Below are 25,617 nucleotides of genomic sequence, written 5' to 3' on the forward strand. Positions count from 1 at the left end.
TTTTGTCATTTTTGTCATATTTGTCATATTTGTCATTTTTGTCATTTTTGTCATTTTTGTGTTTTTTGTCATTTTTGTGTTTTTTGTCATTTTTGTGTTTTTTGTCAGTGTTTATATTTTTGGAATTTTTTTCATTTTTGTCATTTTTTCATTATTATAATTTTTGTCATTTTTGTAATTGCTGTAATTTTGGTAATATTTGTAGTTATGGTTCTAACATTTAAAATCATATGGTTTTAAATTCAAACATATTTTATACTTCTATTTTGTGAGAAATAGAGCTTGCTTTGGCTACGTAGCCACCATATTGTCAACTTCCGTTAGTCTCTCCGCGTTTCACCGTCTTCGAATTTGACGTTCGTTCAAAATCGCGAGCGCGGAGAGAGAACCGTTTTGTTGTCCGCGTAATCATCCAATCACGGCAGCACACGAGCCGCGCTGATGCACATTCCGCTCGCTGGCTTGTTGTCACGAGGGCTCCATACACGCGCAAGTTGCTTGTCGATGGTAAGTTAGGAATTTCCAAGCAGCAAGCCCAAACGGTTTTGATGTTTGATCTATTGACAAAGCAGTTGAAGCTGTGGGGAATCCGTTGTGTCGTCAGAGCAAAATTTGCCACGTCCGACGATTCGGTTTTCTCGCGCTCTCTCTGTCCGAGTTTTAAGTTCGACTTTACCGTTCAGCAGCACCCGAATCAATCTCAGTAGTCGTCGGAACGTGAAAGTAAGTAGTCGTGATTTTCTTAAAAGCTCGAAATTTGAGCAATTTGAGCAAAAGGAATATCCGGTTGCCTACTGGGTTTTTCTGTGGCCGTGGGTGTTGGAGGAAAAGTGTAAATTTGCTGGATAATTGTGTAATTTTGTGACACCTAGTGAGCTAGCGGCTAATGGTTAATAGTTTTCGGTTTAGCGGTGATTGTTTTTCGGCTCCAGCTGTTATTTTTTTTCCTCCAAGACACCGGATTGGCGATCAGTCGGATCTAATTGTGGTATTAAAAAATTTCCTTTCCCCCCTTTCTCCCCGGACAGACGTGGCGTGAAAATTATTCCTGACCAGGGTAGCGGAAGCGGAAACTCGTAGAAAGAAATTCCAGTAACATGCGAATTCTAGCATCGTTCGGTTTGGTCCTGTTTGTGGCCGGCCTAGCCCTGGTCGCATCGGATGACGATGTGAAGGTGGAGGATGAAGTGCTGGTTCTGACCAAGGATAACTTCCAGAAAGTGATCGAAGGCAACGAGTTCGTCCTGGTGGAATTCTGTGAGTACTCGAATTATCGATTTCTGCAAAAATAAGCTGTCTGGGAAAAATGATGTCCCCCTCCCTGGGCCGTAGTGTGTCATGGCATTTTGCGGGGGGTGCCAAGGGGGTTGCGGGTGCGATATTCTCCATCTTGGAATGATTATTGTCCTCTTTTTCTGAAACACAGTCGACTGTGGCTAACATGCAAACTGCAAACTATTTTGCTTTCATTTCATTCAATCTCATCCAAAATAATGGCGATATGCAAGGGATAAAAGTGCTTGAAACATTGTCCTAACTGCACTTGTTTCGTCGGCCTGTTATTTTTTCTCCCGTCTCCTCCGTTCGGTGATGTCAGCAAAAGAAAACTCCAACACATCACTTTAGTATGCTTCTTTTTCTTAGTTTCTTTTACCCTTCCTCCAGCCGGAGTCATCGATGCCGCGCCGCTCCACGTCTTTCTTCTTGAATGCCCCTACCGCCCGACAATCTCCCCGGGATTCCGTTTGCCGGCCTTATCTAAACATTATAAGGCGGTTATCTCCTCCCTTCTTTCGATGCCTCGTCACACCTCCTCGTGCAGTGGAGGAAATTGTGCAGTTGCCCCGCAGCCGGCAGTGTACTAAACGCGTATATTCTGAACTCACCCAGTTTATTCGCGTTCACCAGTACAGGTCCGGCACGGTGAACAAATACCACTGCAAAATGGGCACTGCTGAAGACGTGGAGTTTTTTTTCTCGCTACTTTGCTGCTGACCGGATCGGACCGCGTATCACATCGGCGTTGTTGTTGTAACACAAACAACACAACTCATCATCTCAGCCGCACCACGTTGTTGGGCGGCAGCAGCAGCAGGTTTTGAACTTGGTGCAGTAAACAATTAGTTACCTACCCACCTATCGATGACCTGATTTATAGGGATTGATCTGCCGGCAGAACCGTTACATCCTCCCAGAGAAATTGTTTTCCAGATTAGTATCGGTTAGGTTCGATTCTCTCATGTTGCTGGATGTCATGGAATCCGAGAGCAATATGAGAATATAGGTATTTTATTTTTATTTCTATAAAAAAAATTAGCTTTGAGTCCTTTTGAGCAACTTTAACGCATGAATTTTTAGGAAAGTTAGTGAATTGTTAAACTTTTCAGCGTTAGTTTTCCCAGGATGATCCAGAATGGTCAAACATTTTAAACTAAAAATTATTAAGTTCTAAATGCTGTAAGGGTACATTTTTTTGAATGTGTTGAGCCTACTTGATTCAGTAACTTTATTTATTCATTGTCAGTCTCGGAGATAAAAATAAAATTTATTACCTATTGAACAATAATTTTCATGAATTTTTCATCTTTACTAAACTCCTTTTGAGAAACAGTGGAAATCACTAGGGCAATTGTTATGTTGCATGTTTGTTATGGAATTTGGGAACAATATGTATCCGTTTGAGCAGCTCTTACCACTTAATTTTTCATTTTCGAAACAATTTAGTCAAAAGTAAAATTATTCAGGATCACTTTTTTTATGAAGGCTCACAATCACATTTCAATCAACAACTTTGACAACATTTTCGATGTTATCAGATTCTTCACATAATTTCTACGTTTTAACAGATATAATAACAGGTACAAAAATCGTTGAAAAAGTTTCGTAAGTTTTTGTTTTCTAGTTGAATGTTAATTTTATTAAAAAAAATTTGTTAAATCAACAACAAATCAATAACAAAGTGGGCAATCAGAAAAACTCAAAATTGATTGCAGTAAACTTATTTCATTTCATACAAAAAAAATAATTGTGATCGATAGATTTGTGTTGGTACTACGATGATTCAGCTTTAATGGCTTCAAATTGTTGAACATTTTTGGGTGCTAATGTGTGTTTAGTGAATGGCAGTTATTAGTTTAGTGGGCACGCCAGATTTCGTACCTTCAGCTTAAAATTATGCCAAACTGAACAGATTTTTACAAATTTGCATCTTTGACTAATTTGATGTCTCAAAAATGTGTAGAATCTTTTTCAATCTAGGGAACCAAACAATGAGCTTAAGGGTGTTAGGTATACCACTATAATAGTGGTAAAAGCAACTTTGGCGGTGGAAAATTCTTGTGCTGGTGATGATCAGCAGTAAAAAAAGCTCACTGCAAGTTTCAAAGCGTTGCTTTGGTTTGTCCTCTGGTTGGTCCTCTTTTGCGATATAACTGCCCTCATTCACTTTCCATGGAAAAATCGCAAACCTGACATACTGAGCGCTTTGGAAAGTGCAGCAAAGCTGGGGCCGAGAAGTTATTGAAATTCCAATATTATTATGGTTTTTTTCTCGTTTTTAACCAATAATTTCGGATTTTAAGCTCTACTAAATAACTAACTTATATCTTAATCCGCGATGCCAGGTAAATTTTTGACGTTTTGTAGTTAGGACAAATATATGGCCGTTTTCAAAAGCTTTCCAAAAGCTCCCTAACTAATCTAAACTTTTCTATGGAGGACATGGTGTCGCTAGTGTTTGCTTAATAACTCCCATCGCTGGGCAAATTCTCATACATTCTTATTCCCGCAAAAATAGCAAGAAATTTTGTCAGGCGAGTCGAGAGAACAAATTCTTTCCAAAGACCTGAAATTTCCTGACCTGTCGCACCGGCAATTCGGAAAAATGTTGAACATTCATCATTCAACCGTCTCCAGAGTGTTGAAGCAGTTCCAGGAGCGGTTGACGTTGGACCACGACAAACGAGCCGGAAGAAAACCGGGACCGGAGAACAAATTGACGGAGGTAAAGGTGAAGCGGATGATCTCAAGCCGTGATTTGGCTAAAAAGATCTGCATGTCGCATGGCTACGTCCAGAATGCAAAGAAGAGAGCTAGACTACATACATACAAGCAGTGATACAAGGTACAGAACTTCCTAAACCGCGATGAGCGGCAACGATCGACGGCTAAAACTCGAGCACGGACGCTTTACGAGAAGCGCCTTTTGCCGTTCTCGACGAAGCTCCGCTATTTTGGCCTGATTTGGCATCATTCCACTATTCTAAAAGTGTCCTGGAGTGGTATGAGGCCAATTCTGTTCGTTTTGTTCCAAAGGTCATGAAGCCGCCAAACTGTCCGGTGGAGCAGTACTGGGCAATAATGAAATGAGAACTTCGGAAGAGCAAGACGACAGTCAAAGACTAGAAGGACATGTTAAGAGAATGGAAAAAAACTGAGAAACTGGTGTCGGGTTTTGATTTTTGAAGTTAATATGTACCCTAAAATTTTGGTTTGATTCTAAACATTATAAGAAAATTGGCATGACATTTTTGGTGTCGCAATAATTTCATGTTCGCCCATTAGAAAATCTTGAGTGGCCAATGTGGTATCTTGATATAAATCGTCTTTGCGCTCCCATCATACAGACCATACAGACAATACATGAGAGCCCAACTCAACCGACGATGTTTAGCAATCGATAGCACAACTGACCTTTGTAGAGTGTAGCAAGCAATCAAGTCAGTTGTGCGGCAGTCTGGATTTGGACCTCAATAGGGTCCAGAACCGGGACTCCACAGCCAACACGTATTCTCTCGATCTAAATCCGATCCAGAATTTCTGTTCCATCATTACAAAAAATCTCTCTGTTTCTTGGACGATTTATATTGCATCAAAAAAGAAAAAAGGAATCGTATCTGCACGTCAGGGTTTGGCGAGCATTTCACCCCATAAAAGCACTCAGTGTCATTTCACCGGCCAATGACGTGTGGATCATTATATGGCGATGCAATTGACCTTTTTGAAATTTTCAGTTAGATGTTGGATCATTTGATTGGTCTTGTTAAGTCTCGAAAAAGGAGAAAGATGAATGGAAACCGGTTTTTGCTGTCTTTTTGGCGTTTCTTTCTTTGACATTACACCCTGTTAAGCGCACCATCGACGAATCATATACGATCCGCGTTGCTGGTTTGTTGGTTGAGTGACCGGTCGCTGGTTAAGCTGATCGCGTTTTGTGACGTGGTTTATACCAACATGTGTCAAGTCACTGCCGAGAGACCCCTTAGTCATCGTCTCTGTCTTGAAAGTTAGATACCGGTAAGGTACTTTCCAAATTATAAAATGATATTGCTCGTTTTGCCGAAGCTTTGATAAACGACAATTAGCTGTGAAATTGGAAAATATCTCTTTTATTTTATCGGGTAAATAATAGGTATACGATTCAATTGGTTGGTCGAATGTCTACGTGCCACGAAGTTAATGTCATAATTTATTTTTGTTCCTTCTGCAACATCTAATCGTTCAAATCTTATCTTGAAAGAAAAAAACTTCTTTTCGGGCAATTTGTTGTTACTCATTTCGTACATCAAGATTGTTATCATTTAACAAACGCAACATAGAACAGTTTAATTGTGATAAGAAGTACCGGGAGTGTGTGTTCTTGGAAAACAACCACTGACCCAGAATTTCAATGTTAACCTATTTCGAAATAGCTCCCCAAGCTCCACAGCATAAATTTCTTGGTTGGTTAATTTACATCTAAGGTCAGTCACCTCTGCTTCGCCACCAGATGCTTTCAAGATTCTTGATCATCCTTCCTCCACAAGTTTGCCATTTCTAATCTGGTGGTAGAACTAGTTCGCTTGTCAAATCGTGTAGGCAATCATTCTTCATGTGCGCGGATCCACAAAGCCGCAACCAAAAACTACAGTTAGATCTCTTCATTCCATTTTCCCCCACGTTAGGTTGCAGGCATTCGCAAAAGGTAAAACTTGTTCTACTGCGCGATGCCTGCGAGAAAACGTGGTGTCGAACAACCTCATCATCATCATCACCGTCTTGAGCCAACGACGTAGTTCCACGTATTACTTAACTGGGAAAAGTTTACGTTTCGTTACGGAAAAGCTGAGCAACAGAAGCGGGGAGACCCTCGATTGCTTGCCGGTCGGTTGGATTGAGCTGGAGTGTGTCTCCCCCGATTCGTTGGAGTTACAAACACATACATGCCTACAATCGTCAGAGAGAAAGAAGGTACACGTCCCCTCAAGTAGCTTGAATCATGCATCAGCGGCTTAGCTAGCCGGTCGTCGAGGAACTTGACTTAATAATGATGTAATTGAAGCGTTCCGAATCGAAAAAGCATGTGTTGTTGCTGCGGCGAGCCGGCATCTCGAGAGAAGGGGAAATTTTTGGAAGACATCTACTACCACAACGAACGGAGATTGTTAAAACAATCAAAATTATATCATATGGACTATGGACAGGGATTTTTTCTAAATGTTTCAATAGAAGAAAGAAGGGTGTTAGATCAACGTACTGTTGCTGTAAATTTGAGAATTTTTGTAGTTCTCAAAATACAAAAGAATCAAATGACATTAATGTTCATTTCAATCTGACTCTAAAAGAACCCTCTTTACAGAGCTTGAGTACATAATTCGAACATTAGAGCAAGCGTATGAAATTTTCTAAGAAACTTGAAAATGAATAACATATTACCTACTGCTTTCCGATCAATTTGAAAGCTTTCGATCAATGTTAAAAGACCCAGGAAAGGTTTTTCTATTTTATTTCTTTTTCAAACCATTTTTTATCATAGTCATTTTCGTTAAAAATGTCTTCGCATTTTCATAATGCAGATTTATGACCACATTCAAATTCGGCAGAATTAGCTGGCTAAATTTCTTCTCCACGTTTTTTTCAAAGGTGTCAAAACATGTCAGTTAACATATTTCGGTCATGCCACGTCACAACAGTCTTCTTGTTCATTTACGCATTCAGTATTTTCTTCTCCATTATTTTTTGCATTAGTCAAAGGGAAAAATTTACATGCAACGGGCAGTTGAAAGAGAAGCGAACGTTTCATGTTATTTGATATTTCACGTCCGTGTTCATTCAACCATTCAACGTGGAGGCTGCTGCTTTACCCTCCCTCAACACCGCAGTCGTTTCTTGCGTCATCGATGAAAAGAAAGCCTTTGAAGAGACGGTAACGATTATTATGATGTGCATAAAATTTCCCATCTAGATGATGAACTAAAATGATGTTCTTAAAATAGACACAACACGGGACAGCTTTTATTGAATATTCATGAAACAAAAATTACCACCACGACTATTATTAACTGTCGCTATACCTATTTATAGATGCTCCATGGTGCGGACACTGCAAAGCTCTGGCCCCCGAGTACGCCAAGGCCGCTAAGGCTCTGGCCGAAAAGAAATCCAACATCAAGCTCGGCAAGGTTGATGCCACCGAGGAACAGGAACTGGCCGAGAAGCACGGAGTCCGTGGTTACCCGACCCTGAAGTTCTTCCGCAGCGGTACCCCCATCGAGTACACCGGTGGTCGCGAAAAGGATACCATCATCTCGTGGTTGGAGAAGAAGACCGGACCAGCTGCCAAGGAACTCGAAACCGTCGAAGCCGCCGAAGAATTATTGAAGGAAAACAACGTTGCCGTGGTCGGTTTCTTCAAGAACCGTGACTCTGATGAGGCTAAGGCTTTCCTGTCCACTGCCAACGCTGTTGACGATTATCCATTCGGTATCACCTCCAGTGAAGAAGTCTATGCCAAATACGAAGCCAAGTGCGGCTCGATCGTTCTGTTCAAGCACTTCGATGATGGCAAGGCCGTATTCGAAGGTGAAGTGAAGGAAGATGCTCTGAAGAAATTCGTTGCTGCTCAAGCTCTGCCACTGATTGTTGACTTCAGCCATGAAACCGCTCAAAAGATCTTCGGAGGTGAAATCAAGAACCATTTGCTGTTCTTCATTAGCAAGGAAGCTGGTCACTTTGAAAAGTACATCGACCCCGCTAAGGAAATTGCCAAGAAATACCGCGAAAAGATTCTGTTCGTCACCATCGATGCCGACCAGGAGGATCACCAGCGTATTCTGGAATTCTTCGGAATGAAGAAGGAAGATGTCCCATCGATGCGTATCATCCATCTGGAAGAAGATATGGCCAAGTACAAGCCCGAAACCAACGATCTGGCTGCCGACAAAATTGATACCTTCGTGTCGAGCTTCCTGGAAGGCAAAGTCAAGCAACATCTGTTGTCTCAGGATCTGCCAGAAGATTGGGACAAACACCCTGTCAAGACCCTGGTTGCCAACAAATTCGACGAAGTCGCTTTGGATCCCACCAAGGATGTTCTGGTTGAATTCTATGCCCCATGGTGTGGACACTGCAAGCAACTGGCTCCAATCTACGACAAACTGGGTGAGAAGTATGCCAACCACGAGAGCATCGTGATCGCCAAGATGGACTCCACTGCCAACGAATTGGAACACACCAAGATCAACTCCTTCCCCACCATCTATCTGTACCGAAAGGGAGACAACCAAAAGGTCGAATTCCGAGGGGAACGCACCCTGGAAGGAATGGTCGATTTCTTGGAGGGCAAGGATGCTGAGGTTTGTCCTTCAACCATATCTCAACATTCGCAACCGATTCTAACAAAATTTTATTTCTATTCTTTCAGAAGCCCGAAGTCGAAGAGGAAGAGGATGAAGAAAAGCATGGCAAGGATGAATTGTAAATGGGTAAAAAATCAACCGTTCGTACTTTAAAACAATAGTAAGCACACAATCAGGATAGAAATGTTATCGGAACACAAAAATAGAAACCCCATGTTATTTACTAAACATTCTCGATTCAGAAAAACGATAAAAACATGCATTTAAATCAAAAGATCATAACAAAAAAAACTTTTCTCAAAAAATGCATGCTTCAGATAGCCAAACTAATTTTCACAACCCGTCATTTAGTAGAAACGGAAACTCGTATCATCCCGGCCCGGAGTGTTGTAAAATAGTTCGCGGAATAATTTTCTTCCACACCTCCACCAACACCCATCCCGATGGCCTCAATCCTGAAGGGGAGGCTCGCACACAGAAAAGGGATCTAAACACACAGACACACAAACACACTGAAAATTGTGAGAGAAAAAAACAAGAAGTTTAAATTAGATTTGCAAGAGACTGTATTTTTAAATTAAATAAAATGTGTTGATTCATCGACGGAAGGGCTTACTTATAGAAAACGTTTTCAGTTGAAATAAGCAGGAGCAGCAGCAGTGAAGCAGGTCTATGTTGGCGCGTGAAAGGCAGAAGCTCGGACACGTTAATCTTCCCATTATTGTGATGAGATGAAGTCGACGACGGATGGCAAAGAACTTTATCTATACATAGTCACCCGGTTTTGAGATATGAATTAAAAACGATGAGAAGAGCAGGGGGCAGTATGAAGAAGATTAATTTAAAACGAGATGCATTTTCAAATGTTATATTAACATTATAAAATAAAAGATGGCGAAAAGATTAAGTGTTTGGTTGTTTGTTGTTGTTGAAAGAAAGTGCCTGTATTGCAAATCGGCGTTCCAATCCTTGGGAACAAACCTTAAGAAATTATTTCATCCCTTATATTAGCGTCAATCAGATACACAGTTATCGGATCTGAATAAGTTTCATTTTTCAATTATGGTTGTCTTTTCTTCTATCTAGATCGTTTTAAGAAACAGTTCTCCTTTTTTCCCAATAAGTTAATATCCATAATGCAAACACTATTATTCTTACTCTGAAAGCTTGTTACAAGTTATAGGAATTTGTATCTGTTCAAACTAGAAATAGATTTTTTTTTGCCTGAAAAAGTCTGTCGTAGCCGATGTACAACATTGATAGGTGTCTGTGGATTTTTTTTGAAAATTTCGTGATTTTTGCATTGCAAAAAGGGAACTAAAATAAGCGAACTTTTTGTGATGTATCCGTAAGTCACGTAGACGTATTTTAAAAATTTCCCATGTTTCACATTTGCTAGTTAGGTACTTTGAATAAACGAATGAATAGAATATTTGGTCTTGGAATCCTTTTTTTAACAATATGAACCTTTCAAAAATACATTCAAGTGCAATTTCTTGCCCAAGCATGCTTCCAGATCTCCATTTTGGCAGAATAAATTTTTCAAGAATGAATTGATTTAAAATTTAATTTTCAAACAGATACGCAATATGTATTAAACATAACAACACAAAGAACAGACGTACAAGCTAGCCCACGAAACTTGTGTAAAATTTCCAGCGGCATTAGTTTAATTATAAGTTCATTTATACGATTACGCCTTTTCGAAAACTGTACACTTGAAAATTTGATTTGTAACTTCTGAACGGCGCAATAGGTGCCACTGTTTAAAGTCAATTTTCAACATATGTCTGCATTTGAAATTTTACACACTTTTTTGAAGATTTTTTGTTCGAGCTTGTACGTCTGTTCTCTGTGATAACAACTAGCTAAGCGAACTTTTCAGCATATTGTACTTCTGGATGAAAAATAGGATGAATCTTCCAGATGGATGATAATTTTTTTCAGGATTTTTACTGTTGGTAGATGATTGTAATTTTTTTTACAAGTATGTCTTATACCAATGTCAAGACATAATTTTGCATTTTAGACTCGCGGAGTTAAACCTATCGTAGACACAACATAAACCTCTAGATATGAGTTTTATGATTAGTAGCCAATCTATTTTCTTAACATTTATCGATTTATTTAAAATGGAACCAAATAGATACTTAACTTAAGTTTATTTAAGTTACATTACTTTAGTATACTGAAGGTTCATTAAAGTTGATTTCCCACGCAACTGAATAACCTCTAGCATCGATCATTTAAATTTTGATCTTAATATACGAAGTAAGTTATCGCTAAGGGTCTGAATTTTCGACACATCACATTTCACATTTTGCATTTGTTTTCAATGCACGAAATGAATATGGTCTGAATTCCCGACACTGTACGGTCTCAAAGCAAGAAACGTCAAAATTGGCTGGCACCACTGTTCGAAATGAGCGAAACTCCAACCAGAGCAGAGCAGATAGATTTTTAAAGCCTCTCTTGTTTTGAAGATAGTTTGCAAAAAACGCTTGACCACCAGTGTGGCCAGAGGGCCCGGTCTACGGACTTCTCCGTAAATCTACGGATTTTAAGCACTTACATGAAGCTACGATCGATGCTCGAAATCTACGGATTTTCAGCAGTTCCTACGATTTTTTTACGGATTATCGAAGAAATTATAGGAATTCTGTGGAAAAACGGAAATTCTACCTGACGACCAAGAAAAAAAAGCCATCATGTTTCATATTGCCAAAATCAGTACATTTGTCGATTTTAGCAATTTGCAATCTGGCAACGCTGCTGGCTACGGCACGAAGTGAGAAAGAGCGGGAGCATTCCATCGCATTATAGTTTTCCCAATTTTTCCTCGTGTTTCTCGCGCGAGAGAACGAAGATCGAGAGAAGGAGAGCAATGTGTAAAATTTATGTTGGAAACATAACAACAATCGTTATACCTTGTCGATTTTTGAATTTTGAATACCGTCTGCGGATAGATTATAATAATAGTATAATATTATAATAATATTATATAGATCAACGGTGAACGAAATCGTTTCTTTGATAATCTATCTATGTTTGTTGACTCTAAATATGTTTAAAAATAAATTCACTTTTGATTCGTATCTTAAAAATGTACAAAAATTAAAAAAAAATTATATCAGGGGCCGTCCACATACCACGTGGACAACTTAAGGGGAGGGAGGGGGTATGGAAATGTCCACGCTTGTCCACGGAGAGGAGGGTAGGGGTTTGGGTCATGTCCACGTGGACATATTTACTTTCAAAATATTTTCTAAAGGTGAATGAATCTTAAGATGTTCAAATAAAAATCTTAAAATTGCAAAGCTTTCCAACTTAAGTTTGAACAATTAGTAGCTACAATTGATAAATATGATAAATTAGAAATTTAAAATTTTTAAAATTATTTTATATCATGAAGTTATTATTCAGTTTTTTTGAAAATCAGCCATGTCAATAACACAAAGGCAAAAAGTGGTGTTTTCTAACTGTCAAATTATAGGTATTTAAAAAAATCTATTTCAAATCTGTCCACGTGGACATCCGGGGAAGGGGGTAGGGATTTGCCAAATATCCACGCTTGTCCACGGAGGGGGAGGAGGGGGTCAAAAATCTCATTTTTCTGTCCACGTGGTATCTGAACGGCCCCGTCAGTTGAATTTTTACACTAACGTAAATTGATTTTTTTGGGTGATGCATCAGTCGATCGATTTTTTCTGGCAGAAGTCAATAAATCACTTTCCAATGCTTTTGCATATTTACGTTTGTTTATAATTTACGAACGCCAGCGTCGATAAAAATAATCACTTCGATAGAAAAATTCGATAATTGAAAAAAATATTTGAATAAATTGTTCATCATTGACACGCTCCTACCAAAGCTAGACCATCATACTTCATCTCGCCTACTCTGTACGCGATATTTCTCCGTCCGCTAGACGGAAACTCGAATCAGTCCAGTGTATCGATTGCTCAAGGAAACGTCGTCGGCGGGTTGTCGCCTTCTTTGGTTCGTCAGTAATAAGCACTAGTGTCCGTCCCATCGTATGTCGAATCGAAAATTTTGCAGTAGCGTTTTCTCGAAAAGAAATCCACAATTCGTTCGGTGCAGTCAGAAAATTCGAATCGTCGGGCGGTTCGTCGGTATTCGCTGGATAACGTTAATTGAATCTGCAACCAATAAGATAAAGTAAAAGTATGTGCGCTATTTTGGAACCGACAGGAACAGCAGCGGTGTGAAAATTATCGCCAATTATTTTTGTCTCGCTAAACTCCATCGTCAACCTCTATATGGTGGGGTGCAAAACCCTCAGAAGTCGGATTTCAAAGTGAATTTTCCTTATTATTATTTATGGCAGATTAAATCTTCTGAGATGAGCAGTACACGACGTACTGTGCAGGTGTAAATTCGTTCGTCAAATGATCTGTCATCTGATCTGATCTGGAGGTTGGGGGGTTGTGATCTTTCGATTGAATGCCCGAGAGCAAATCGACCATCATCGGACACGGGATTCCCTGCCTGCTTGCTACCCTACTACTGGTTTAGTAGATTGTTCAATCTACATATAGCTCTAAACCTAAGTACATACATATATGGCACCATGGAACATCGACCATTCGTTGCAGCATCTCGTACATTGACGATGGCAAAAATGATGTGGCCAGTTAATGTTTGTTAGTAAAAAAATGCTACTAGTAGTATCACTAGTGAAACCACGTTTTCTGTAGTGTGATGCTGCTCAAACGGATATGATCCAAATTTTGTAGATCGCAATAAAAAGGAAATTTCATTAATCGGGATTTGGTCTATCAGTAGTTGGTTTAGAGTTGGGAATTTTCCACCAAAATAATACTAGTGTAAATCTTTAGTGCGTGGCTTAATGGAACACTTCTAGCTTAGAGAAAAGCCTCTAATCACTCCGACGGAAGGTGCCTGTACAAAGATTGCAACTCCATTTAACCAAACGAGGAATATGTGAAAGTTGCGCATGAAACAATAGTGTCACATTTATATCATCACAACACTCGAAACAACAACAAAAAACGAACGCCTAAAGGCCAATCCAGCAACTATCACGGGAGATAAATTGCGGTGCTGTTCCATTCTATCGATTTTTTTCTCATAATGTGTTTGTACCTCTCTCTATGTGTATATAAACCTACATAAATTCTTCTCTAGTAGTTCGTAACCAGCATAGAACATCATTCCAAAACCAATTGCCTTGTATTTCCCTATTCCTATCTTCATTCGGCAGTGCATGCTTTACTTTACCTACCTCTTTATCCCCAGACCCCAACCCAAACACGTTTCTTGCTGACCAAAATGTTTTTATTTTGAAGCGCATATCTCGCGAGCGAGACACTTTTCTTCGCTGCTTTCCCTTCCCACCAAAGCATGGATGGAGCATGATGTTTCCTTCAGTACCTATTTCTTGTGTGGATGCTTCATCCCACCTTGCTTCGCGTTTAGTCAGGCTATAGGCTACATAACATGCATCATGAGATACGTACCAACCTAATACGTAATATGCTCCTCGCTCCTTCACCGCGAACCGACAATGACGGACAGACGGACCGGTTAGACTGGTTCAGTTATCCGGGATGGTCTTTTGGAACATTCCGGTGATAACACAGTTCGCTATTAAGGAATAAATTTAAAAAGTTGTTAAGGAAAGACATCCAGCCTGATCCAATCATCCTTAGGATATTCAGATTTAATCAATAATTAATTCAGTTATGAATTTTAATTTTTTTTTATTATATACATATGTATCTATGTAGATTTGAAAAGTGACAAAAAAACTACAGTAAACGACGGAAATAACAAAATTGATAAAATTGACAAATATAAAAATTGTTGAACATGCAGTTCCGAATAACGACAGACAACCTCAGCATGCCATGACTTAGAATAGTATTTAAGAACGAATTTTCTCCTAAAAAATCACAGTTTATTTAACCGTCAAACTTTGTACCTAGTTGGTTTTATCCAATGTACGGCTGAATCCTACAGAAATCGGCCAATATGACAAAAAGGATAAAAATAAAATCAAAATTGATATGAATGATAAAAATGCCCAGAATAAATTTAAAAAATAAAATGTAACTACCCAAAGGGAAATAAATAACAAAAATATGAAATGATAAATAAAAAAAATAGTCAAAATGGTACAAAAAATTTACAAAATTGAGTTAAAAAACAAAAATACAGACCCCGTTTGATTTTTGCAACATTCTACTTTGACAAAATCCGAGTGCCAAACCGTTCGTTTTTTGCATCATAAAAAAACGGTTTTGTTTTAATCACTTTTTTGATTTATATTGTTAATTAATCGAAATTGATATTTTTTAACTGCTTAAAACAAACGTAATTGAGGCAACCTAGTGAACCTTCATATAAGAGAAGCGACATCTGATCCCTCTTAAAATGAAATATGTGGCAACATCGTCTAAATGTTGGACAAAAAAATCCTCAGCACTGTTTTCTAGCTCAATGTTCAAGCTCTAAAGTGAACGTTCCTTCAATCCAACAAAACAACATTGAACTCGATGCCCGAAGGATCGCGATAAACGGTATGAATGACTTGAACTTCGTTAACAATCAGATAGTTTTCTAACTAGGAACACGATTCAACAAAGCATTGAAAAAAATTGCAACTAATCATAAATTCATATGACCAGCTTTAAAATTATCTGTTAGAACTATAACAACAATCACAATACCTTCCTTGGTTGAGTTTTCAATAAGAAAGGTAAAAGCTCTGGAGAAAAATGCTCGGCTCGATTGGAATCGAGTTTGACAGTTCTTTTGTATCGATTGGAATTTTGTGTTTGAGACGTCGCTTCTCTTACATGTAGGTTCACTGAGGCAACCTAATAAATTTATTGCTAATATTATTTTTTATGTTAATTTTGAATAATTAAAAAAAAAGTGATAAAAAACCGCTCGTTTTTATATCATTCGATTTTGGCAACACTAAATTAATGGGCGCTTTGCCATCATCGGTCTCTGTAGCAAGGTTGCTCGAATAAATTCTGTGTTTTGGGGAAAATAAATTCTAACTATCTGTGATTTTACCCAAAAATTCTGTGATGGTTTTTCTATGGTGCTTTTTTCCATTAATTTCATTGAAAAGTCATGTCAAAACTCAAATTGCCTCTTGTTCACTTTTTTCTTGAACAAAAAACTATCTTATCAAACTTTTCCTTAAAGTTAAAAATATGCTCAAAATTCTGTGAAATTATAGATTTTTCTGTCATTTTGGCAACCTTGGTCTGTAGATGAATAATTGGTATAAATAAACAAAAATGTAATAATAATAAAAATCTTAAAAATTACTTACAAAAATGGCAAAAAAGAAAGCGTTAGAAATAAAAAAAAACATGCGAACAATAACAAAAGTATCGGAAATAGAACGATAACAATTTTAAAAAAATTAACACTATGAAAGTTTAAAGAAATGGGATTAAGTGACAAAAATTATAAAAATGACACTTATAGTATACGGACTTTCCCGAATAATAAAACAGTACGCGTTTTTTATGAGCGATTACAAATCGGACCTTCATAAGCGCAAGTCAGTTGTGAACTCCTCTGTCTTCACTTACACTCTTACCCTATTATATCCTACTTTGGGTAGTTCTTACCCAAAGCTCACACTCAGGGCATCACATCCCCCCTTTTATCAAAAGTCAGATACTTCAGCCACGTAGTGCTGGTTTCTGCAGTGCTCGTGTTAGTTGTTGTTCTCTCGTTAATCGGGGTTTAAATGAAGGAGTTTCTTCGTTGATTGTCTGGTCTGTTTGTCCAGACATAGGTTTAAAGTGAGCAACATTCCGATGATAAACTTTCCCCGTTTCTTCGGATTGCAGCTCCAAGTCTGTATTCGTACGGCTCAAAATCTTGAATTTTTCATGATGGAAGTAGACAATCCTACTTTTGGTAATTCTTGCCCAAAGCTTACGCTCAGGGCATCACAACAATAAGAAAACTATGAAAAGAATAAAACTAATAAATTGGAATAAATTGCACATAAGCTTATATGCAACAAAATTGCATACTATATCTATAGGTTATGTTATTTTTTATCGAAAAATTCAATAAAACCAATAACACAAAAAGCGATAAAACACTCATCTTCCACAAATTTTTTTTTTGCTCTTGTAATTTTTCGGATATTTGATTATTTTTTAGAAATTTCCATAAAATACGTCAATTTTTTGGGGGCCGGACATTCGGCCGAAGGCCGATAGGCCGAAAGATGTTAGGCCGAAGGTCGCTATGCCGAATGGGTTAAAAGGCCGACGGATGTTCGGCCGAATAGGACAATAGGCCGAATGAGACATTAGGCCGAAGGTTGTTTGGCCGAATGGATGTTAGGCCGAATGGTCATAAGGCCGAATGGTCGTTAGGCCGAATGGTCATAAGGCCGAATGGTCATAAGGCCGAATGGTCATAAGGCCGAATGGTCACTAGGCCGAATAGTCACTAGGCCGAATTGTCACTAGGCCGAATTGTCACTAGGCCGAATGGTCACTAGGCCGAATGGTCACTAAGCCGAATGGTCACTAGGCCGAATGGTTACTAGGCCGAATGGTCACTAGGCCGAATGGTCATAAGGCCGAATGGCCATTAGGCCGAATGGCCATTAGGCAGAAGGGTCACTAGGCCGAATGGTCATTGGGCCGAATTTATGCTAGGCCTGTAAGACATATTATCGCTTCCTTGCATGCTAGGCCGAATAGGCCGTATTCGACCATTCTGCTTTGTGACCATTCGGACTTATGAACATTCGGCCTATCGTCCATTCGGCCTAATAGCCATTCAGCCTAACGACCATTCGGCCTAGCATGCAGACAAGTGTAAAAGATTTCTTATTGACCTAGCAACCATTCATGACGATCATTCACCCTTATGACCATTCGGCTCAACGACCATTCGGCCTAGCATCCATTAGCCCTTACGACCATTCGGCCTAATGACGATTATTCCTAACGACATTTCGGCCTAGCATCCATTCGGCCTTACCACCTTTCGGCCTAATGACCATTCGGCCTTACGACCTTTCGGCCTAATGACCATTCGGCCAAATGACCATTCGGCCTAATGACCATTCGGCCTAGTGACCATTCAGCCAAATGACCATTCGGCTTAATGACCTTTCGGCCTAGTGACCATTCGGCCGAACATTCTTTCAACCTCGCGTCCTTTCGGCCTAACAGCATTCGGCTGGATAACCGTCGGCCGAATAACCCATTCGGCCTAGTGGCCTGTTCGGCCAGATAGCCCATTCGGCCTAACATCCATCGACTGAATGACCTTCGGCCGAATAGCTTTCGGCCGAATGACCCAGCCTCCAATTTTTTTCCAACTTTGGGTGTTTTTGGAAATTTCGAAGGGGATGGGGGTGACAAAAGAAGAAATTTATATTTGTTCCGGCCTTTAAAATTTACCAAAAATATGATTTTTAAGTCCCAAATAACAAAAAATTAAACAGATTACAATCATATAGCCACTTTTGTAGTTCTTTTTAATTTTTTTTTAATATTTTTATCTTTTGTGTTGTTTTGTAATTTTTGTAGTTTTTCGTTTTTCTCATTTGTCATTTTTGTGTTCAGTGTTATCGTTTTTCTCATTTTTTGTATGTTTTGTTACTTTTATAACTTTGTCAACTTTTTTCATATGGGTCATTTTTGCCATTCTTGTCATTTTTGTTTTTTTTTTTGTCATTTATTATCGATAAGTTCCATTTTATTTCTAACTTTTGGGTTTTTTAATGGTTTTTTTGCTTGTTGTGTGTGTCATCTGATTTCATATTCATTTGTATTTTATTTTTATATTTTATCTTTTTCACCGTTTTTGTCAACTTTTTCTTTTTTTTTTGTCGCGTTCGTCTTAAGATTTCAAGAATGCACAGAGGATCTCCGAAGATTTTTTTTTATTTGAGGCACCCGAATAAAGTTACAAGCCGCCAAACTTCCGATAATGCCATAAAGACATTCAAGAGCTGATTGGGGTTAAATTTTCCCAACATAAAACATTACTTTTCCCAGAACTAAACACATGCATGGCATTCTTCCCGAGATGAGTTTTTAAACCTACTTTCAATTGATTCAGAAAAAAATTGTTTTTGTCAAAAACACAGAATTTTTTTTTCGGCAACCTTGTTAGGAGGCATAGAGTCTTTCGCTTATTTGGTTTACATGTGGAAGTTTTGAGGCTGACCAGAAACACCACTTTCGATAACAAGATAAAAATAAAAGAACTGCAATAGGAATAATTAATTATTAACTACAGACCCCGTTCGATTTTGGCAACACGCCCGAAAATTTTATGTTGCCAAAATCGAATGTTGCCAAAGTCGAACGGCTTTTTTGCCCCTTTTTTAATTTAAATTTTTATTTCAAATTAGTCAAGATTAATGTAAAACCTTGTTTTAGCATAAAATTTTTCAATTTGGCTCAATCATATTAGTTTTAAGCAGTAAAACATGAAAAAATCATGTTTTTACTGTTTAAAACTATTATAATAAAGCCGAATTACGAAATTTCATGCTCATATTACGTTTTACATTAATTTTGATTAATTTGAAATGAAAATAAAAAATAAAAAAGTGATAAAAAAACGTCTTTTTTTGATGTTGCCAAAAACGAACGGTTTTTGCTCGTATGTTGCCGAAATCGAATGTTGCCAAAATCGAACGGGGTCTGTATTTATAAATCTTCGAGTTCTCATTAATACAAATTTTTAAAAAGCTTATATGGACGAACTTTTTATACAACATGAAATTTTCGTGAAATAATATAAAAATGAGAAAAATAAAGCTTTCGTAATTTTTCGAAAAACCTTGCGTTTGTGTCTTATATAAAACTTCTTCATTTTTTTCTTGGAAAAACTGAAGACCCCCAGCGCAAATTCCTAAAAAAGAAAAAAAAACCCTTTTTACTATTTGTTTTTGTTGTAAATTTCTGAATTTTAGCCTCTTTGGATTTTTTTCTTCTTTTTTTTAAATTTGAATAATTCTTTTTCAATAGTTTTCCAATTTATGCCAATTTTGTAATTTTTGAATTTTGTAGAGTTTGTTATTTTTTTTTTCATTATTTTTTTTTAAATTTAGTCAGTTAGAAATTTGTGAAATTTTGATTATTTTCTCATTTTTGAAATTTATTTTATCAGTTTTGTCTTAGTCAATTTTGTCATTTTTTTCGTATTTTTTTCAATATTTTCATTTTTGGTGTTTTGGTTTTTGTTGCTCTTGTTTGACATTTTTGTCATTTAAGTGATAATAACAATACTTTTCTTAAGAATATGATTTCTGAATTTAATTTTTGTTTCTAACTGAAATGTACCAAAATATGACATTTCATGATGATGTTTTTTTTTTAAAGGTATGTATGTAAATGTTTCCCATTTCGATTTCTTTAAAAATAAAAATGATACTTTTTTGTAATACCGAGATTTTTTTCCTATTGGAACAATATTTTTGAACCAGTCCAACAGCAAAACTAAAAACTCCAACGTGAAGTGTAGGCAGTTCCGGTTCGTCATGGACTTTCTTTCTTTCACCGTTTTTTTTTTTTTTCATTTCTGCCCAGCCATGCTCACTAAATATGCACACCTTTGTCTGCTGATGGCTTAACGCTTAGCAGCTAGCTTGGGCTGTAAGATGCACCGCGCAATTTTTGGAAGTGCAATAGCAAAACTAGTTTTCAAAGTGCTTTTCGAATACTTCAAAGGTCATAAAATGATGACCGATTATGAAATCGGAATGAAATTAAGTGGTGTCAGTATTCTTTATATCATAAGATGTTTATTGAAAGTGCTATTAAGTGCATACTCTACCATTTATCTTTAAGTCAAGATACGATAACAAATCGATGAGAGGCATTCGCCAAGCAGAACCATTTTCAAGAACTTGATGTTATATATCCTACACGCTAGCTACGCCACGCTTTATGTATTTCCCCAAGAAAGGCGCAAATTGTGCTATCTTCTTGTTACACCACTCAAGTGTACACCCATTAATGATCTAATGAAATTCTAGGTATAAAACTCATTAACATTTCCCGATAAAAGGAAGAGGTGTGTGCATTAATATAGATTGTTTCGAAAGGCGTCGGCGTTTCGTAGGAATTGTTTGTCGGATCGACGCGACATTTTTCTTTTAATGCGTTGTTGAGTTTTTTGAGACGTTACCGGAATGGGTGTGTTTTTTTTTATTGCCAAATGGTGTCTATTTTTCCGACCTCTAATTTTAAAACTGTACTTTATTGTTTTTGGGTGTGATTTATTTTTGCTTTGCAAATCCCTGAAGCATGAACCTCTTGCTACTAACCAATAAAAAACAAGTCGGGAACAATGATGGAAAGCCGCATGTAGATGGTTGTTTTTCTTGGACTTTGGTGTTTTGCATTCACAGCAAGAAAGCGAAGAAAGTACGCATAATAAAATTGTATACTCGAAAACTTGCAGCTAACGGCGACATCACGTTGAATTCGTGTTACCACCAGCTGACTTCTGCTACAACTGCAACGAACGGCGGCGCCTTGCCACTGAAAGCCTACAAAGCATGGATGTAATTATTCACGAATCGGATAATGGAACATCAGAGGCAAACAACGAGAGCGAAAAATTTCTCAACGCGTCGTCACCAACGTTTTTGCTGCCACCTTTGGCTTCCACCACGTCTATACCGGCTTCTTCCGTCACAACAACCGTACACAATCAATATCACCAAAACCACCACCACCAGCAGAAGCAGCTTGCTTGGGACCGAGGGGACCTTCTGGCCTCGTCAGCTGATTTTCGTACGCCAAACGCCACGAGCACAGTCGTTGGACCGGCTGTCACTTCGCCATCGAAAGCGAAAGCGTTCGTCTGTGACCTAGATCTGAGTGCGCCGATAATAGGCGCTAAGAAAGATCGTCCCTATCATCATCATCTGCTGCACCAGCACTATCTCCACCATCATCACCAGTACAACGATCTGCAAATTCAGCTGACCCGGTCGGCTTCCCGGAACGCCAAATCCCCGACGAAAAACTCCGAGGACGATTTTGCCACCGGTAGCAACAGCAGAACCACTGCTAGTGATATCGATATGCGGTCCGACTATTGCTTCTACCGGTTTCAGCGGTTCATCTCGCGTAACCCACTGCTCAACTATCTGCTGCCGATTTGCGTAATCGCGGTGCTCGTGTTTGTGATCTACACCTTCCGGGATACGGCGAAAAACATGCTGTTCTGGATCGAAACGCAAAACTCGTGGATCGTGTTCGTGATCTTTCTGTGTTTGTTCACGATCGTGAGCTTCCCGGTGACAGTGGGCTACCTGGTGTTGATCATCAGCAGCGGTTATCTGTTCGGGTTCATTAAGGGCCTACTGACAGTGATTATCGGTGCTAATCTGGGAGTGGCGATCGCACACAACACCATCAAGGGCCTGCAGTCGAAGCTGCCGATGCACAAGTGAGTAACATTCAATATTATTATTCATGCATAAATTTTCCTACCGATAGCGCCATATTATTTGAATCTTAATTATTCTTCCAAGTTACCATAATTTCCTCAGAATTAAATTTTCAATGTTTCATCGCCCTTCTAAAAAAATGCGTTGCTATAGACCCCTGTTTGCCAATGTTCTATCAATTTTAGGTTTTTTTTTTGTACCAAAAATATTGATTAACACAACTGTAAACTTTTGAACAAAAAGATAGCATGTTTCCTGTTGTCCTGACTTCTAGTTTATACTTGTGGGGAAATAAACATACTTTTGAGCTTATAACTCAAAGTGGGTCGGTTTAAAAAAATAGAAATAAGGCGGTGCCAAACACCGAACTTTGCTGGATATCCAAATACGGCAAAAGCATCAATTCTCATAACTGACAACCCGTGCAGTATATGAGAGGCAATGCAAATCTTGCCGTGCTTAAAAATGTCCAAAATTGGGTCCAACTACCGTAAGATGAAATGATGGGAAAAGAAACAGATCACGAAAATTAGATGATCACATGGGAGAACAATTCCCTTCATTCCTATAGACCTCGACACTCGACCAATATAACTTTCATACGCCAGGTTCTCTCCTGTAGTAAAATGTTAATACCTGAGCCGCGGAAAGGCGCAAGATGTGGGTTCAAGTCCTACCGGGAGATAAGGCGAATTATTATTTTCGCATGTTTTTTAACATCAATTTTCATCTTATCTAGTACCTGAAATGTCAACTTACACAGTTGGATTCAATTCTCTACAAAATAAGTTTTGCTGACTGAATGTTTGAGTCAAGGTCAAGACCCATCTATGGGTCGCAGTTTAAAAAAAGGTGTTCTAAAAGTTCGAGTACACTAGTTGTACAGCTGTAGTACATACATCAAATATTTTTTAGAGAGAAGCACACTAGGGATTTGTGGTTAAAAGAATAAATCCCGAACAGACCTGTATGGCAAAATTATAGCAGGTTTTGTTATCACGCCTTGAGAGGAATTTTTTTCTCATTTTGCTTGGGTGGTACACAGCAAAAATTACAGCTGAAATTTTCAAACTTGGTTACCAAAGTGATGCCAAATTTTTCTAAAACTTAGACCCCAACTACACTGAACAAAATCGGACTATGAGATTTATTGGAAATTTTAGTAATTTTGCACTAAAGGAAAATCCAATATTTTTGATTAGGAGACGAAGGATTGATTTTATAGGAATTCCAATGAATATAATAAAAAACCAAATGGGCACAATTTATTGTTTTAGATAATTAAATGAATGATTCCATGATTGCCATTAAATAAATATGCTTTTGTTTTTTAAAATGATTTTAATATTTTCTATCCGTATTACTAAATCTTTGTTAATACAATCTAGGAGGGTTTCTTTTCACATCCTGCGATTGTTCTATGTTCATGAACTGATGTTAATGTTCGAAGATTTTTAACCGAAGTGTCTTTCAAATAATATGGTTATCCTTTGTTCTAATTAAAAAAAAAACCAATCGAGTTACAATGAAGAACAATGCATAGATTAGTTAACTATCCTATCAGATGTATATAAACGGAAAACAGCTAAAACTCAACCTGAGAACCCAACTATAACTGTGAAATTATGCTAATACTTATAAACTAATTATTTTAAAAAAATCTTTCTGGTCACCACCCTAGAAGGTTTTTTATTGATTTTATTATTGGTAATTGTAAAATGAAGAAAGAAAACTCCCGAAATACTCCTGGGTTTGTATGCAGTAAAGTTAATCGAAATTCCATTGCTTATTGCTGGGTTTAAAAAATGCATAAAAATGAATTTTAATCTAACAATTTATAGTTATTATTTATTTTTATATTTTAATATAATAATATAATGTAATAATAATTATTAATGTTTTTAACCATTATGTGATGCATTTTCTGATAAAATTTGAAGCCACTGTGGAAACTTTGGTAGTGCTGAAAAGAAAAATTAAAATTTATTTTTATTTTGGTCACAGGTTGATTTCTTAACACATTATGGACCGTTAAGAAATCTAAGCCCTAATACACCAAAATTCGGCATTCTCAATCTCAGAAACGACCTGACCAAGTTCTACAAATTTAGTATCTTTTAATTATCGAAAGTGCTGTACAAAATTATGTGGTTTTTTTATAAAATGTATCACATTAAAGTTCCTCTCAGTGAAGCACACACGCCAAGGAAAAAAAAATAGATATCTCGTATTTGGTCCGCAATTTGTTAACATAGATGCCTTAACGATGCCAAGTTTTGCTATCAGATTGAATTTAACATCACCTTACTTTCAATTATACTTGCTAGCAAATAAAAACTGTTGAAATCTTATTGATGTCAAATGTTGCTTGTAAAGAACATCAACATCAAATAATGCTGTCATTTTGCTATCGATACCTTATGTTCGTATCAGTTTTCTTGTTCATTTTCTGCTTTGTCGCAGCACAAATTTTTTACCAAAATGTAAAAATATGACTCATTGAGCTTGAATTATTTTGAAGAGCCGAATAAATAATATCTTGATCATAAGATTTTGCTGCGAACGACATGTTCAATATACTGAGTCGATTTGGGGTCATTTGTGAATTTTTTAAACCCTGGGGTCTAAAAACCTTCGTTTTGGTTCAAAACTCATCCATGATTATTGGCAGTTTTTATAAGTAACGTTTACATGAGTAAATTTGGACTTTAAGGTTTGTATGGGAAAATTGAATATTTTGTACAGAAAAATCAACATCAATTTTGTTTCTTCTGTGGAACCAAGCCTGCCAATGGTTTTTGTGCGAATTTATAAAATCTCTCAAGGAAATTTTCCGCTGAACAACTTTGTTGAGGGCCGTCACTTCGTATCTTATTAGACAAAAAAGTTATTGGCTGTTTCTCAGGGGAATGACTTATGGCATTGATAAATAATAAATTCAATTGACATCTCTGCTGGGTGCCTAGCAAGGTATTGCATGACTACTTCTCATGCAATACTTCGCGGGGTACAAGCAGTGATGTCAATTGAATTTATTGTTTATCAATGCCAAAAGACATACTCCTGTTAAACAGCTAATAACTTTTTTGCCTAATAAGATACGAAGTTACGGCCTTGGATGATTTTTGAACCAAAACGAAGCTCTTAAGACTCAGGGTTTGAGAAATTCAAAAATGACTCCAAATCGACTAAGTCTAATGTTCACATTACCTTTCAGTTCAATCTTTTTTCTGATTATTTTATCAAATGAAAGCCAATGATTGTTACATTGTTGAAATGGCATTGATCCATCTAAACTAAAACAAGTTTGCAGAATTTACCGGGATTCGCGCGGATATTTTAAACTAGAGATGTATCGAATATTCGGTCGGCCGAATATTCGGCGCCGAATATTCGGCGCCGAATATCGCCGAAAAACCGTTAAGCCGAATATTCGGCTCACCGAATAGTTGAGCTAAGTATTCGGCCGAATAGGCCGAATATCTTGTACAGACTGGAAAATTTTTCGAATATTTTTTGATTATTTAAAAAATATCCTAAAGT

The 25,617-nt window shown here is 37.7% G+C and overlaps 2 protein-coding genes across 4 annotated transcripts in view; both read left to right on the plus strand.

Moving 5' to 3' along the window:
- The first annotated feature begins 570 nt into the window (after window positions 1-570).
- On the plus strand, window positions 571-9,522 carry LOC129749006 (protein disulfide-isomerase-like). The gene is made up of 4 exons (XM_055743828.1): window positions 571-723; window positions 1,029-1,257; window positions 7,342-8,612; window positions 8,681-9,522. Exons 2-4 carry the CDS (start codon window positions 1,098-1,100, stop codon window positions 8,735-8,737), a joined length of 1,488 nt encoding a protein of 495 aa, XP_055599803.1. The 5' UTR covers window positions 571-723; window positions 1,029-1,097; the 3' UTR covers window positions 8,738-9,522.
- A 3,053-nt stretch (window positions 9,523-12,575) lies between these two features.
- Window positions 12,576-25,617, plus strand: part of LOC129749009 (transmembrane protein 64-like) — a 49,435-nt gene continuing 36,393 nt past the window's right edge. Inside the window, exons 1-3 of one of the 3 annotated variants that reach the window (XM_055743833.1) lie at window positions 12,576-12,800; window positions 13,475-13,697; window positions 21,078-22,073. In XM_055743833.1, the coding sequence (XP_055599808.1) occupies window positions 21,175-22,073 (899 nt within the window). In that variant the 5' untranslated portion in view covers window positions 12,576-12,800; window positions 13,475-13,697; window positions 21,078-21,174. Of the gene's footprint in view, window positions 13,280-13,474; window positions 13,698-21,077; window positions 22,074-25,617 lie in introns of all 3 variants that reach the window. The other 2 variants (XM_055743832.1, XM_055743834.1) reach the window with 2 other exon arrangements.

This window comes from Uranotaenia lowii, chromosome 2 (assembly GCF_029784155.1).
Source record: "Uranotaenia lowii strain MFRU-FL chromosome 2, ASM2978415v1, whole genome shotgun sequence".
NCBI lineage: Eukaryota > Metazoa > Arthropoda > Insecta > Diptera > Culicidae > Uranotaenia > Uranotaenia lowii.